At 40.0% G+C, this 14,496-nt stretch overlaps 4 protein-coding genes across 6 annotated transcripts; 2 read left to right on the plus strand and 2 right to left on the minus strand.

Annotated features, from left to right (window-relative positions):
- Positions 1–867: 867 nt before the first annotated feature.
- On the minus strand, positions 868–2,475 carry LOC116162302 (serine/threonine-protein phosphatase PGAM5, mitochondrial-like). Of its 2 annotated transcripts, none has more exons than XM_031475898.1 (5): positions 2,163–2,475; positions 1,807–2,119; positions 1,672–1,758; positions 1,159–1,289; positions 868–1,112 (listed from the first exon to the last, which is right to left on the minus strand). In XM_031475898.1, exons 1-5 carry the CDS (start codon positions 2,318–2,320, stop codon positions 965–967), a joined length of 837 nt encoding a protein of 278 aa, XP_031331758.1. In that variant the 5' UTR covers positions 2,321–2,475; the 3' UTR covers positions 868–964. The 2 variants fall into 2 exon arrangements, with proteins under 2 accessions (XP_031331758.1, XP_031331757.1); XM_031475897.1 differs by having other exon boundaries at positions 1,159–1,292.
- Positions 2,476–3,589: 1,114 nt separating this feature from the next.
- On the plus strand, positions 3,590–4,814 carry LOC116162097 (zinc finger protein 585B-like). Its single transcript, XM_031475628.1, has one exon. The coding sequence runs from the start codon at positions 3,752–3,754 to the stop codon at positions 4,448–4,450; it is 699 nt and encodes a 232-aa protein (XP_031331488.1). The 5' UTR covers positions 3,590–3,751; the 3' UTR covers positions 4,451–4,814.
- Positions 4,815–5,295: 481 nt separating this feature from the next.
- LOC116162098 lies at positions 5,296–9,147 on the minus strand. The gene is made up of 2 exons (XM_031475629.1): positions 7,736–9,147; positions 5,296–5,685 (listed from the first exon to the last, which is right to left on the minus strand). The coding sequence occupies exons 1-2, from the start codon at positions 8,207–8,209 to the stop codon at positions 5,602–5,604; spliced, it is 558 nt and encodes a 185-aa protein (XP_031331489.1). The 5' UTR covers positions 8,210–9,147; the 3' UTR covers positions 5,296–5,601.
- Positions 9,148–9,550: 403 nt separating this feature from the next.
- On the plus strand, positions 9,551–10,714 carry LOC116162321. Of its 2 annotated transcripts, XM_031475921.1 has the most exons (4): positions 9,551–9,729; positions 9,831–9,916; positions 10,232–10,416; positions 10,468–10,714. In XM_031475921.1, exons 1-4 carry the CDS (start codon positions 9,566–9,568, stop codon positions 10,600–10,602), a joined length of 570 nt encoding a protein of 189 aa, XP_031331781.1. In that variant the 5' UTR covers positions 9,551–9,565; the 3' UTR covers positions 10,603–10,714. The 2 variants fall into 2 exon arrangements, with proteins under 2 accessions (XP_031331781.1, XP_031331782.1); XM_031475922.1 differs by lacking the exon at positions 9,831–9,916 and having other exon boundaries at positions 9,572–9,729.
- Positions 10,715–14,496: the final 3,782 nt, after the last annotated feature.

Below are 14,496 nucleotides of genomic sequence, written 5' to 3' on the forward strand. Positions count from 1 at the left end.
GTCTTGTCCCTGAAGTAACATTCATTTGAGTTTTGATCATTTTATTTTAATATGTGGAGATTACCGATTCGTTTGATGTATGTACTGACTTGTTGTTTGTTACTAAAATTTTTCTCCGTGAATGAGGCAGTCACGAGGGTGGTAAAAAACTGTAGTCAAAATTAAGTTATGACACTTAATTCCGTGAATGTCTTAGACATTCAACTGTAGGCTCGAAACTCCGAAACCAGGGGCGGGTTACCTATCTTACAAGAGCGGGATTAAGTATTCTACAACATCTACGGTTCAATTTGAACAATGCAACTCACAAATGATAAATTGCATGTACCTAAAGGACATCAAGATAGGCATGGCTTTATTCCGGCATCGTAAAAAGCGCAGGTAACAATGCAAGAATATTCTAATTAAAATCGATTATCACGCAAGCACGCAAACGCCACTTACTGCACAAAAAAAAATCAATTAGAGGGTCCCACACGAGATCAGAAAGGAACAGATACAGCAAAGGATCGAAACCACATGCTAGAGGCTATACACTCTTAAACTACAGCATACAATCTAAAGGCTACAAACCATCAGGGACCCTGGAAGTCGAATAATATCTGACATTAATTTAATACGTTTGAAAAGCCAATGAATGGCCAGCTCAAATAGATTCCAAAGCAATTCCGTGAATGAAATACATTGTTAATTAGCAAGACCTTTTCCAGTCCAGAGGTATCTGAAGGTCGTGGAAACGGTAACCTTAGACTAATGTTGTATTTCGAGATGAATGCCGCTAAGTGAGAACTCAATTGAGTCATTGGAACCCTGATCCTTTTCGAAGCGTTCCTGGAACAGGGAAAAAGGGGAACAAGTAGAACTAAATGGCCAGCAAAAAATTTTATAAAACTGTTACAAACAAATAACACATACGAAGTTGCCAAACAAAAAATTTCAAAAATATTCTTAACCAACTAATAATTTAATACGTAATTGCATCGACCGGCATATGACCAGAGTCACCTAACGCCCTCAATATAACTCTTCCCTTCGGCGTGATCGTAAGCCAAGTTATGCTGCCGTGATTCAAAGATATACGCAACCACGCCTCCGCAGGAAATTGAAGAGCGCTAAAATCAGAGGTTAGTTGACGGTCTAGTTTTAGGTACGACCTACCGGCATACGAAGTAGCGTATCACATTCGCATGGCACACCATAATCATGTAAGTCTCCTTCTCTTGCGACGCGTCCGCTCTGTAAAAGTACTCGCGGAAACCGGCCTCGATACGCGCGCCGTCCTGATAGAACTGCTAAAAATCGTGAAAAAATCAAAGGAATAAGATTTTTTATTTGCATTAAAACTAATGGTCAATCTAGCCTGGTAATCCAAGAGAATTTTACACCTAAATCCCAAAGGTTTTGGTGGAAAACTAGAATAAATGGTCAAGTTCCCTAAAACCCCACTTGAGATTCGCGCCGCCATATTGGAAAATGGCGACCAATTTTTCATAACATGCTGATGAAAAAGAAAAATTGTAACCGCCATCTTGAATTTACAAAAGCCATTTTAGGCAACACATCAAACGGCCCATTTCCCACATGATCTGGGACACCCTGTATATACAACTTTTTGAGTACGCCCAATTACCGAGCTAACGACTTTAAAACTGATAATGAATAGTTTGGTACCTGCTTTTCAGGTCTCCAGTGGCCGACTGGCGGCTCAGGTGGAATTGGTGCTCCCTCCCTTATTAGATTACAGTCGCTTACTGGCAACTGAAACGAGACAATGCTAAGAGAAATCCAAATGCATTCGAGCGCTACATTATCTAACGATGCGCTAATTATGCTGCCTGTTTCCTGAGCGCGGGTCATCGTCGACTTAATCATAGAAGTGTACGGAAAACCGAGCGCTAGTAATCGTTTCCCCGTATACTCCGCCTGCGACCGACCTAACGCAGTCAAGTACCTTTCTTTATCGGTTTCACCGCTCATGTTGTACTGGCCGTGGCGAATTAAAATAATGTGCCGATTTACTTTCGGTGTTGCGCGTTCTTTGTTTTCGTTTATTTGGTTGTCGCCTTTCTCGTCCGACAGTTTGAAAAGCTTGGGATGAACGAGCGACGTCGGTGAACGACTGCAACGGATTTTAAATACGAGAAGCTTGTCTTGTTACCTACTGGTCCCAATTGTCGTCCCATTTTACGGAGGGTGTGAAATTCGTCGTCCACGAGTTGAATACCTTTCTATCGGCGTTGAAGAAATTGAAAAAGCACCAGGAGCCGCCGACCGTCCCAAGTCCTAAGGCCACCTTTTGCATTTTGGTGAATGTACTCATCTTAAACCTTCGTTTTCGCCTTAAGACGAGTTACATTTCTTTGGATGTTTTGATCTCATTGGTCTAAAAAGATGAGCAATAAAGATTTTTACTTTTCAAATTACGAAGACATGAAGTTTGTAGCCTTAACCTCACTTTTAAACAAACTTCAATTGTATTATGTATAGGGCGAATCAAAATTACTTAACTATGTAATATGTTGCCGTTTTCCAGTAGTGCAAATCTGAATAAGCAGATGAACCAATTCTATTTCCGAACAAGGTATAAGGGTATAACCATTTGTTATTTAAAATAAAATGGCACTGCTATACTTACAGTTAGCAGTCCTGGAAGAATACATATATATATTAATCATTGATATTATATTACAAGCAGAGCCATCTTTCATGTCAAAATAACGGACATTTCGCGCCTCTTTCAAACCTCGGTAGCAAAGCGCTGGTAGGTACTGGGTGGTACAAATTGGACTCGTACATTGTTTTTTACTATGGCAATGCTTTTATATGTTGAAACTGAGAAACAGTCGGGAAGGGAATTGAATAGAGCTTTATGGCTGACTTCTTCTGCTGGTTTTCCAGGTTGCTGGATCATTTTAATTTCCGCAATCTTCAATTGCGATGGCCGTTGTTGTATTGGAGAGTATACGCCGTATAGGGTTAAAAGATGCGTTGCGATTCACTAAAAGTTGAATTTGCCCTTTCAAATCCATATAATGTTTCATCTTGCTCTTAACAAAGAGGATTTAATTGCACCAAAGATGTGTCCTCTTGTACGACAAACTCGTTTTGTTCCACCGCCAGCTCTTTGCTTTTCTGCATTCATTTTTGTGCCTGTGATGTACCTTTATCATTCTTTATTATCAATCAATTAATGCAACAAATTATCCTGCTCACTGACACCATTTTGACTATTAGAATAACTGATCAAAATGCGTAAAGGAAAGGGGACTCTACTTTCGATCACTTGAAACTCTTCGATTTCAAATTTAAGTAAGATCCGGTTAGCTTTTGAAGGGAATAGCCATTTTGATGGCACTTTTTTAAGTTGCAGTGTTGACTTTATTTCCGTATTACTATGGTGTGAAGTTAGCATAGAGTTTGGTGGTGCACTACTGGCCTGATAATGCCTTAAAAGAGAGTTCTTAAAGAGTCATTTTAAATGTAACGTATTTCTATTGACGGCTATTTGAGTGATTACTCTGTATGTACATAACTATAGCAGGCTGTCCAACCTATAAGAGCATTGAACTTGACAGTAATTAGTGATTTTAAACTTTTAGGTTGGTAGTTTTAGTTTGACAATACAGAAATAATTTTTGTGTTTACAAAAATTTTGATTTTATTTAATTAGTTATTCTATTTTGCCTTGTTACACCTTTACTTTTAATTTCATGTTATTCACGCGTTAGTGTTACATTAATAAGTTGTTAAAATGTCGGATTCGTCACAGATAACCTACAAACCAACGGAAAGTCTTCTGAATGTCATCAACAACAACATCTCCAAAACCAGCGTGTCTCAGATACCGGAGGTGGTCTTCGCGGATGACGGCACCGAGTTCTTCCCCTGCAAGTTTTGCTGCTTCGCCTATGCGTTCAAAGACGACCAACTGCAGCACATGAAGATCTGCAACTTTAAAGACGACACACCGATAACCATCGAGGAAGCACCACGAGCCAAGGCAAGGAAGAGCTTCGGCAATTCCTCGACCAGTCAACTGCAGAAGCTCAGGCCGAAACCGTACGTCAACAACAACCCGCCCGTAAAGGTGAAAGTCGAACCGGAACCCTACCTCGGCGACATGAAGCAGCTCGCGATCATGTACCCGAAGACGTGCCTTGACTGCGGCGAGGTCTTCAACAGCAAGACGTCCCTCTACGAGCACCGCAAGGAGTCGCATCCAAAAATCTACGTCACGTCCGAGGAGCTGATCTACTACGACGAACTGTTCAAACAGACGGAAATGACACAGTGCACGTTGTGCTTCAAACCGACGAACAAGGCGCAGTGGGCGCGTCACCTCGCCACACACGCCGAAGAGAAAAACTTCGACTGCTCAATTTGTACGAGAAAGTTCAGGCGGAAGGACCAACGAAACGTACACGAGAAATCACACGCGATCGCCTCATGACTCGTTAGGACCGTATTTGTTATAATTTTTTGGAGAAATTTATTATTGTTTTTGTTGTAGTCAATTATTTTTGATGTGTTCAAAGGGGATTAGTAGCTAATGGGAACTTTTAAGTTAGCGAAGCAAACTTTCGAATGAAAATTCGAAGCTTTGTACCCGCGTAACGTAGCTAGGTTGTATGTTACTTTGTTAATTTAATTTACTCTATTTCTAAGCGAATTATTGAATCTCACATACCAAAGGTCATATTGGAAATAATTGTTATCAAAACAAATAGTGCCTTAATTAAGACTTAAATTGTATTTAATGTTATTAATGTATTTTTTATCGATAATTATATATTGGGTAATACTCTTTCATTGCAGTCTGTCTTTCTGTGCCACTTACCTTGGTAATTAAAGAGAGCAATTATGAATGTGCGGAAGTTCAGCATATTTCTCACTTCCGGTTCCGCTATTTTATAACGGAAGTATAGCGGATTTTTTCAAATATGACAAGTTGCGCTCTGATTGGCCGAACGTGACGGCAGGCGGGGTTTGTCAGACGTGCGCGATTTGTTTGTCTTTATCTATTTTCGCTCATTTCATTAGTTTATCGCACCAATTCTTGCGTTACGAGTTGTATTATTTAGTTGCTCATGGTAATAGAGTTTTTCAAATTTGTAATAGTACCGATTTACATTCGCGTTTCTACCCCCGCTACCGCAAAAAAATATCTTTTATTTCCGCTTCTGCTTCCGTTATAGGTAACAGTCCCGCTTTGGAGGCAGAATCATCGGTTGGTCCTTTTCATACGTATTCAGGTTCCCTACCAGTCTCCTAGAGATGGGCGGTGGTTTCCACGATCTTGCTTGGATGGCGAGGTCGTCCACGTATAGAGCCAGTGTGGTGTCTTCAGCATGTCTCGAACGTACAGAGAGGACCACAGCAGCCCGTTGGGCCAGACCTTAAGGTATCGAAAACCTTAGAGACGTCCAAAAAAACTGATCCCGTGGACCGATTGCGGTTAAAGCCCCATGTTCTACCATCCTTAGCACCTCCTGGACCGTAGGGTGTCCCGAATTGCTCGTCTTGAATGACGCGTCCCTCCTCCTCTTCAGGATCACCTTCTGCTACTTTGGCGACCGTAGACAGCAGGCTGATCGGGCGGCTTCAGTAACATAATTGCGTCGGCACGGTTTCCAACGAGATGGGAAGTAGGTACCGCAATTTAGAACAGAGCTGGGTAAAGCCCTCCTGAAAAGGGCTTGAAGCACTAAGCACTTTTATGTAATGAAAGAGCTTGGAATTACCAGGCACTCTCTAAAGTAATTGAAAATACAAAGCACCAAGCCCTTGGAAAGTGCTTGAAACCATTTAAAGTGCTTAAAGCCATTAAAAGTGCTTGAATCACAGTAATTGACAATATAAATTAATATAAATATAAACAATATAAAGCACCTTTCATATTACTGGAAACCAGGGTTTCTAGTCTATAACTTTTGATTGAGAAGTCTGATCGAAAAAGTACGAATTGATTTGGATTCTACGCACCCAAATTAATAAGAAAAAGTGTTTTCCCGAGAAATTTTGGTGTAGTCGATTTTTGGTAAAAAAGGAAGGTTATACACTGCCTTTTTTTGAGCCCCGAAAAAAAAATTGTCTCAGATCGACCCGGAAAAAAATTTTCTTATAGAATGTGGCCTGTAGAATCCATAATTTCAAACAGTTCCAAGATTGGGCTACTAGTTCAAAAGTTACAGCCCTTTGAATTTTTTTTCGAAATTGGTTTCTAGTCTATAACTTTTGATTGAGAAGTCTGATCGAAAAAGTACGAATTGATTTGGATTCTACGCACCAAAATTAATAAGAAAAAGTGTTTTCCCGAGAAATTTTGGTGCAGTCGATTTTTGGTAAAAAAGGAAGGTTATACACTGCCTTTTTTTGAGCCCCGAAAAAAAAATTGTCTCAGATCGACCCGGAAAAAAAATTTTCTTATAGAATGTGGCCTGTAGAATCCATAATTTCAAACAGTTCCAAGATTGGGCTACTAGTTCAAAAGTTACAGCCCTTTGAATTTTCTTTCGAAATTGGTTTCTAGTCTATAACTTTTGATTGAGAAGTCTGATCGAAAAAGTACGAATTGATTTGGATTCTACGCACCCAAATTAATAAGAAAAAGTGTTTTCCCGAGAAATTTTGGTGTAGTCGATTTTTGGTAAAAAAGGAAGGTTATACACTGCCTTTTTTTGAGCCTCGAAAAAAAAATTGTCTCAGATCGACCCGGAAAAAAAATTTTCTTATAGAATGTGGCCTGTAGAATCGATAATTTCAAACAGTTCCAAGATTAGGCTACTAGTTCAAAAGTTACAGCACTTTGAATTTTTTTCGAAATTGGTTTCCAGTCTATAACCTTTGATTGAGAAGTCTGATCGAAAAAGTACGAATTGATTTGGATTCTACGCACCAAAATTAATAAGAAAAAGTGTTTTCCCGAGAAATTTTGGTGTAGTCGATTTTTTGTAAAAAAGGAAGGTTATACACTGCCTTTTTTTGAGCCCCGAAAAAAAAATTGTCTCACATCGACCCGGAAAAAAAAATTTCTTATAGAATGTCGCCTGTAGAATCCAAAATTTCAAACAATTCCAAGATTGGGCTACTAGTTCAAAAGTTACAGCCCTTTGAATTTTTTTTCGAAATTGGTTTCTAGTCTATAACTTTTGATTGAGAAGAAACCTAATCGAAAAAGTACGAATTGTTTTGGATTCTACGCACCAAAATTAATAAGAAAAAGTGTTTTCCCGAGAAATTTTGGTGTAGTCGATTTTTGGTAAAAAAAAAGGAAGGTTATACCCTGCCTTTTTTTGAGGCCCGCAAAAAAATTGTCTCAGATCGACCCGGCAAAAAATTTTTCTTATAGAATGTGGCCTGTAGAATCCATAATTTGGCCTGTAGAATCCATAATTTCAAACAGTTCCAAGATTGGGCTACTAGTTCAAAAGTTACAGCCCTTTGAATTTTTTTCGAAATTGGTTTCTAGTCTATAACTTTTGATTGAGAAGTCTGATAGAAAAAGTACGAATTAATTTGGATTCTGGTTTGGTTTTGGTGCTTCAAGCAGTTCAATAGGGCTTGAAGCTCCAAGCACTTTTAAAAAGTGCTTGGTAATTGAAGCACTTTTTCCTGAATTAGAAAAGTAATTGAAGCACAGAGCTCTAAGCACTAAAAGTAATTGAAGTCCTTTAACAAGCACTTTTTTTCAAAGCACTACCCCGCTCTGATTTAGAATGAAAGCGAGAACTCTTACCGCATGATGAGGGAGCTCTTCGAGCGCCATGTTCGCGATGCCGTCCTGTCCGGGCGCCTTTCTCGGGTTTTGTTGTTTTGATGGCGTCGGAAACTTCTTCCTCGATCGAGGGCGGTAGCGCTTCTTCGTCGTCTTGTCGTATGGATCTCGTGACCCTTCGTTTGATGGCGTCGATAAAGTCCAGGTCCCCGTTTTCGGAGTTGGGAGAAAACTGACGTTCCAGACATTCTGCGAAGCCGTCGGCCTTCTCGGCGTCCTTATGTACCAGTCCTTCGACTCCAATCTCGGTAGGGAGGGGCGTAGCGCCCTTGCCATCTTCCAGAGGGAGCAATCCTCATCGGTCAAGGACCGCAGGCCTCTTCTTGAAGTCTTCGAAACTCGACTCGGTCGAACGGACTCCACGAAGCGCGCTCTGGATCGGATCTCGAAATGACTTCGTGGCGTCTCGAAGAGCAGCCTGCGCGAATTTTCCATTTCTCTATAAGCTATTCAGTAACCTCCTGGTGGTTTTTTGGAGATGGCAATAAAAGTGTCGTCTACCGACAGTGATTCCATGTCGCCCAGACCCTCCGGTAACGCTCTCATGATAGTTTTTGGGAAAAGAATTATCAGATTCGTTTTTCCTAACAATTACTGCAAAGAGCGTAGCACCGGGGGGTCTGGGGGGGATGGAATACCCCCCAGCAAAAGGAAGCATCAAAGAAACCATTTCTCTATAAGCTTCAGTAACCTCCTGGTGGTTTTTTGGAGATGGCAATAAAACTGTAGTCTACTGTGGGGGTATTGGAAACCCCCCAGACCCCCAGGTAACGCTCTCATGATAATTTTTGGAAGAAGAATTATCACATTCTCTTCGCCTAGCAAGTATACTGCAAAGAACGTATCACCAATAAAAGAAAAAAAGAGGGTTTCAAGGCCCAAGAAAGAAAGACTCCATAACCGTTTCTCTATAATCTTGAGTAACTGTAGTCTACTGAGCGTATTCCATGCGATAGTCGATCTTCGTGCCAGGTTCGTTGAATTATGGCATGGATTACATCCCCCATACACCAAAACGTCATTGCACAGGAATCACATACAGATTCAGCATATCACTCCGCGTTTTGGTTAAACAGCCGCCATGACTGCGACAAGACTAAATTATCTACTAAAACCGTCTAAGGTTGTGAGCGTAAAGATAGCGCATGCGCACACTTACAACTTCAAAGTCAGCCCAATAACTGATTCGAAAACTACAACCACTGTTCAAAGTTCAAATTTCGGCCGCCGTCCAAAGTCCATTCTTCACCGTTCAAAGTTCAAAGGTTGTGCGCCAAAAATTTCCTCACTGTTCAAAAGTTGTATTTGACCTTGCACCCGGGCCAACTGCCGAAATATCTACCCCGGACCAACCCGGGAATCGAGACGGGCACCTTTCTTCGTCAGAAGTTTGTTAGAAGAATTTTGACAGTAAATTTTTGGTTTGTTTTCTTAGGCGAGTGAAAAGGTGTGACCTTTTAATTGGTTACCTAACCCAATTTTATTCCACGCATTTTTTCCGTTTGACAGATTTGCGAATCAAAAGTTCGCGTATCAAATTAACTGTACGCAACTTCATTCATCGTAAGCTGACGGTAATTAGAGTAAAATTTTGAGAAATACGCGCGCCTACGTTTTGACACGGCTCGCCCGCGCCAGCTGCCTCCGATTAATCACCGTCCATTAATTAAAAAATTCCGCAAAACGCGAAAATAGAAAGGGAAACAATTTGTAATAAAACGCTACCGACGCCAAATAAATTTTTACGGTGGTTTCGACGCGAGAAAACCGAAACGACGGACGTGCGGTATTATGTGGATATTTCTGGAGGAGGTAATATTAATAAACCGCGAATTGTGCAACGAGATTTTCAGTTTCGCACGTCAGTTTTTCGTCGACTTTCTTCAGTTGAAGACAACCCACCCGCTCAACAACTTGTGGCATTTGCGCGTACCCGACAACTACAAATATGGGAGGTAGGTCAACTGCAGACTACACTTTACTAACACACATTAAAAACCAGCGACGCCCAATTTTGCAAATTGATTTTAACAAATTTGAGCTGACGCTTTTTTAGTGATCCTCTGAAGAGATTCGTCTACAGCGCCCGAAACTCCAAGGGGATGACTCTATTTGCCGGTTTATGGCGTAGCCTCTCTCACGGTTAGCCCGCAATTTTTCTAAAAACGCCCAAAGTTAGGTAACCAAGATGATGGCAGAGAGCAAGTTGACGTATATGGGCAAATGTGTCGCGACCTGCAGGGAGTGACTCATTCCTGCACTTCTGGAGAATTAACATCTTTTGCTATTGTGTAATTCGAGAAAGGCGGTTGCCAACAATTTATAGGGCAGCTGCAGAGCGTGGGCGGATATAAAGCGTCTTGGCAACAAGCGATTTTATACACAATTTTATAAAAAGGATATACAATGTGATTCATCTCCGCCTGGCAATCTTCCAGTAAACAATTTTTTTCGCAGATCTCTCGGTCGCCGTAAAAGTTCCCTCCTTCCCTACAGCCGGTTCGGCAGTCGTTCTTGAGGCGGACCTCGACTTAGGAGGAAACACTCTCGAATCGATCAAGTGGTTCAAGGATGATAACGAATTCTACACCGTTACCCCCAAGGGAACCACCACCAAGTACGTTTCCGGTATACAGGTCGATGTAAGTCCACCGCCTTTCCCCCCGTTCATTTAATTGACCACCGAATTGCAGATGAAGAATTCGTCGCGCGTCAAAGTGACGCTGCTTAAGGTAACCGAAGCGACCAGCGGCATGTACAAGTGCGAATTAAGGGCTGGTGGTAGAATGATGATGAAGGGCGCCGGAATGAAGGTCCAGTCTAAGTAGAGGACGTGCTACGCGTAATGGAAGTCTTGTTCTGACACACTTTTCTTTCACTTTGAACACTTTAATTTTTGTACATATAAAACCTTCGCTTGTATATACACTAATATTGTTATGCGTTTAGTTACACCTCATACCTTCACAAACCAAACCGGTGAACAACAGAAAAATGTGAATTCGTTCGATTGGACTTGCATGTATCGGGCGATCAAAAATGAGTGACGCGACGGTCACTACGGTCACTCATTTTTGATCGCCAAGTATTCCAATTTTGATAATATCATAATGGCCGCGGTCACAACTTCCCCTCTGGTTCCACCTTTGTCGCTTTTTATCGTGTCAATTTATGGCATCGTCGAGGTTGCTATATGAACAGCAGGCGGCGTTGTACCTACGTATCGTGGTTGAAAATTGTTAAAAGTGTCGTTGAACCTATGGCTTTAATGTGGATACTTAGTCTCTTACTTTGGCTACTGTAATAATTCAAGTTGCAACGTCCAGAAATTTTACGCCCAAGCAAATAACACGTGAGAAAAGTTATTCAGATGGGAACGTTACAGAAATATCGCAATGCTTTCTATGCGAGAATGTTGCCAAAGTCTTGACGACATTTGTGTCTGGATAAAGCAAAAGTCCCGCATGAATAACGGACTGTCACAAAATAATAATTACAATTCGGACGTATCGATAACCAAAATGCATTCAAACGAAATACAACGAAATTAAAATATTGCCTTTGAATCCTCCCCCAAATAAAACACTCAAATTGTGACAAGTTTGTTTAATAATGATCGCAATTATTAAGATTGTGAACGCTCGGAAATTTAAGTCGAAATAGATTACATTGCAAAAATGAACTTTTATGAATGCGTAACATAAAATTATAATATCACAAAAAGTAGCAGGTAAACTTCAAGAGGTAACATATATAGGTTAAAAACATGTTTGGGGAATTATGGGTCAGGTAAGCAGGTACCAAGATTCTAAGAAAGGGTGAAATACACAAGATGTGACTCATTTTTGGTGCAATAAAGTCCTTTTGTTAAAAGCAAGATGGAAAATTACATAGCCCTGTAGGCAAATTTAACTAAAAACAAGATAATTATGTGGAAATTATTGAATCGCCACTCATTTATCGCACATAGATTCTAAACTGAAGAGCTTTGATTAGCGTAATCCCGCTCTTGCAAGATAGGTAACTCGCCCCTGGTTTCGGGGTTTCGAGCCTACAGTTGAAAGTCGAAGACAATCACGCAATTAGGTGTCGTAGCTAATTTTGACTACAGTTTTTACCACCCCCGTGACTGCTTCATTCACGGAGAAAATGGTTAGTTACAAACAACAAGCCAGTACATACATCAAACGAATCGGTAATTTTCACATATTAAAATAAACAAAATTTATATGAAGGTAACTTCAGGGACAAGACCAAGTAATCAACATCAATAAACATAAATTAAGCAAAAATTACACCAAAAACGTAAACAATTACAATCAATAGCATAACGGTATCACATATGTTATTCTGCATTGCGGTTAAACCAAGTCAATTTCAAAAACGAAGATTGAAACATACAAAAAGTATAAAATGCGGCATACAAAACACAAATACGATATAAAGCAATGCAAAAATTAATACCTCATGTCATGTCACGTCATGTTGAAAACCTAAGCTATTTTTTAGAAAATGACAAATTATGCGTTTCAAATTTTACAAAGAAGAAAAGCAAAGCGTTCAAGCAAAACAATAGAGGTTATGTACTTACATAAAAGTTCACAAACAATATTCACCCACGAAAGGATGCACAAATAATAATATCACTACAATGGCGTAAACTAGATAATGAGAGAGTTTCATAAAACCGATAATAATAAGCCAATTTTAACACGCACGCCTGCGGGTGATTGATTGAATACTACCCGGACGGCCGGACCTTTTTTACAGATGACCTGGGCTTTTTCGCCGAGGAGATCCCCGAGCACGGCCTTGCACCATAAAACAAGGTCACCGCTTAGGGAATCTCTTTCACCAAGACCACGACTTTTTTCACCGAGGAAATTGTTAGTTACGTAACTGGAAATCCCCTTCACCAAGGCCAAGTCCAAAACCCGGGGAACCTCGCCTCACCAAGGCCGCGACCTTGAAACTCCACAAAAAGTGGTAGGTCCGTGTTCAACTACCGTAGATTTAAAAAGTTCAAATTTCCGCTAATTTGCACATTTCAAATTGCACATTTACGTTTATGCAAAATCAAAATAAAAAATCATATTCGCATGGAATAAAAAATATTCTACGTGGACGCTACGTGTTTCGTGTAATTAATCCGCCATCAGCCAAGACACACCTTGCCATCAGGAAAGATGCAGCAAGAAAATCTCTTCAATCTGGGAGGAACCCAAGGCAAATATATTTCCATATTTCGAACCATGACCAATTCTTATCAACCTTATATACCACGTATAGCAAATTTCTAATCAGCCACTATTTTATTGTGTATTTTAATGAAGTTGAGAAGATTAATTTAAATTTATTTATTATTTATTGTATATCATTTTAGATTCTTTACGAAACCTTTCACATTTCAGTATTAGCGCCTAGAAGTAGGGATTAGATATTGGGTATTCGAAGGTATACAGGGTGTGTGACAATTCCAAAATTTCATTTTACTTCTAGATTTTACTTCATTTTACTTCATTTTACATTCTTTTCTTTCATTTTACTTCATTTTACTTCATTTTGCTTTATTTTTAGGGCACCTATTATTTTCGAGACCTTATAATCGACCAAAGCAAGTTTCCCCCGTACATTCTGAGAGGGCGATTTATGTTCCAAGGATCCATATTTCTCAATGCTACATTACTTGTGAACGCCAGTCTCTGTGTTAATGTTGTTCCCACAAATCCTCTGGAAGTAAAAATCAATTAGTTCCGTTACGCGGACTAATACCATAATGGTATCAGAAAGCATAGCATATAAAGATGGGATTATAGTGGAAAATCTTAATAAACCGTCTGTTGTTGTGTTGTTTATGTTGTTAAGAGTTCTACGCATGAGCACACCTAGCACGCACGCTATTGCGATTTCTGGCATTTTCTATATGTGGTTGGCCAATAAAAAAAACGAAACGGAACCAAAGCAAATGTCGCTATCGCTGTAACAACGCGTGCTTCTCTGATGTCAAAGTGCGGTTTTGTTGATAATAGCGTAAATTATGCACGAATCAGCAGGTAACTAAAGCGCGGCTGAAGCACGTAACACCAACATTAATTTGCCCGAAAGAAAACCACTCATATACCGCTCTCCCGAAAACGCAATGGCTTGAGAGTTTCCAATGCGATCGCGACTAACTTTCGCTTTACACGTAAATCGCCGCTCTGCTCTTCTCTTCTCTGATTATTCCCTAATTCAAGGTCTCTAAAGCTTGACACTTTTAAACATTTCCGGTAACTTCGCGCTCTAATTTTCGTAACCGTACTACTTAGACATACGCGATACTGCGATTGCTTAGTGCCATTTCTATATTGTCGAGTTGTAAGACTCCATCTTTTCGAGGAAGGTCCCTACCGTTTGTACTCTATAAAAACCACTGATTCTAGAAAACACTTTAATTAAGGTATCGTAATTTTTTTGATTTGTAAAAAAATTATGATCGGTTCTTTTTAAGAAATTTTAATGAAAGTGTTCAGGATGCTGTCTTTTTATGATGCAGTGGCGTGGAAAAGTGTTCGTGCATGGATATTTGAAAATGCATAGTGGGTTAGGTTGGTAGATCAGCTCCAGCCCACTTAAAAATAAAGACCAAAAACAAAATTTAAAAAAATGGATTAACAGAATTCGCCAAATTAAAAAAATACCAAAGCAAAGGGTAGGTTGTCCTACAATCAAACTTCTACAAG

This window comes from Photinus pyralis, unplaced genomic scaffold (assembly GCF_008802855.1).
Source record: "Photinus pyralis isolate 1611_PpyrPB1 unplaced genomic scaffold, Ppyr1.3 Ppyr1.4_LG10, whole genome shotgun sequence".
Classification (NCBI taxonomy): domain Eukaryota; kingdom Metazoa; phylum Arthropoda; class Insecta; order Coleoptera; family Lampyridae; genus Photinus; species Photinus pyralis.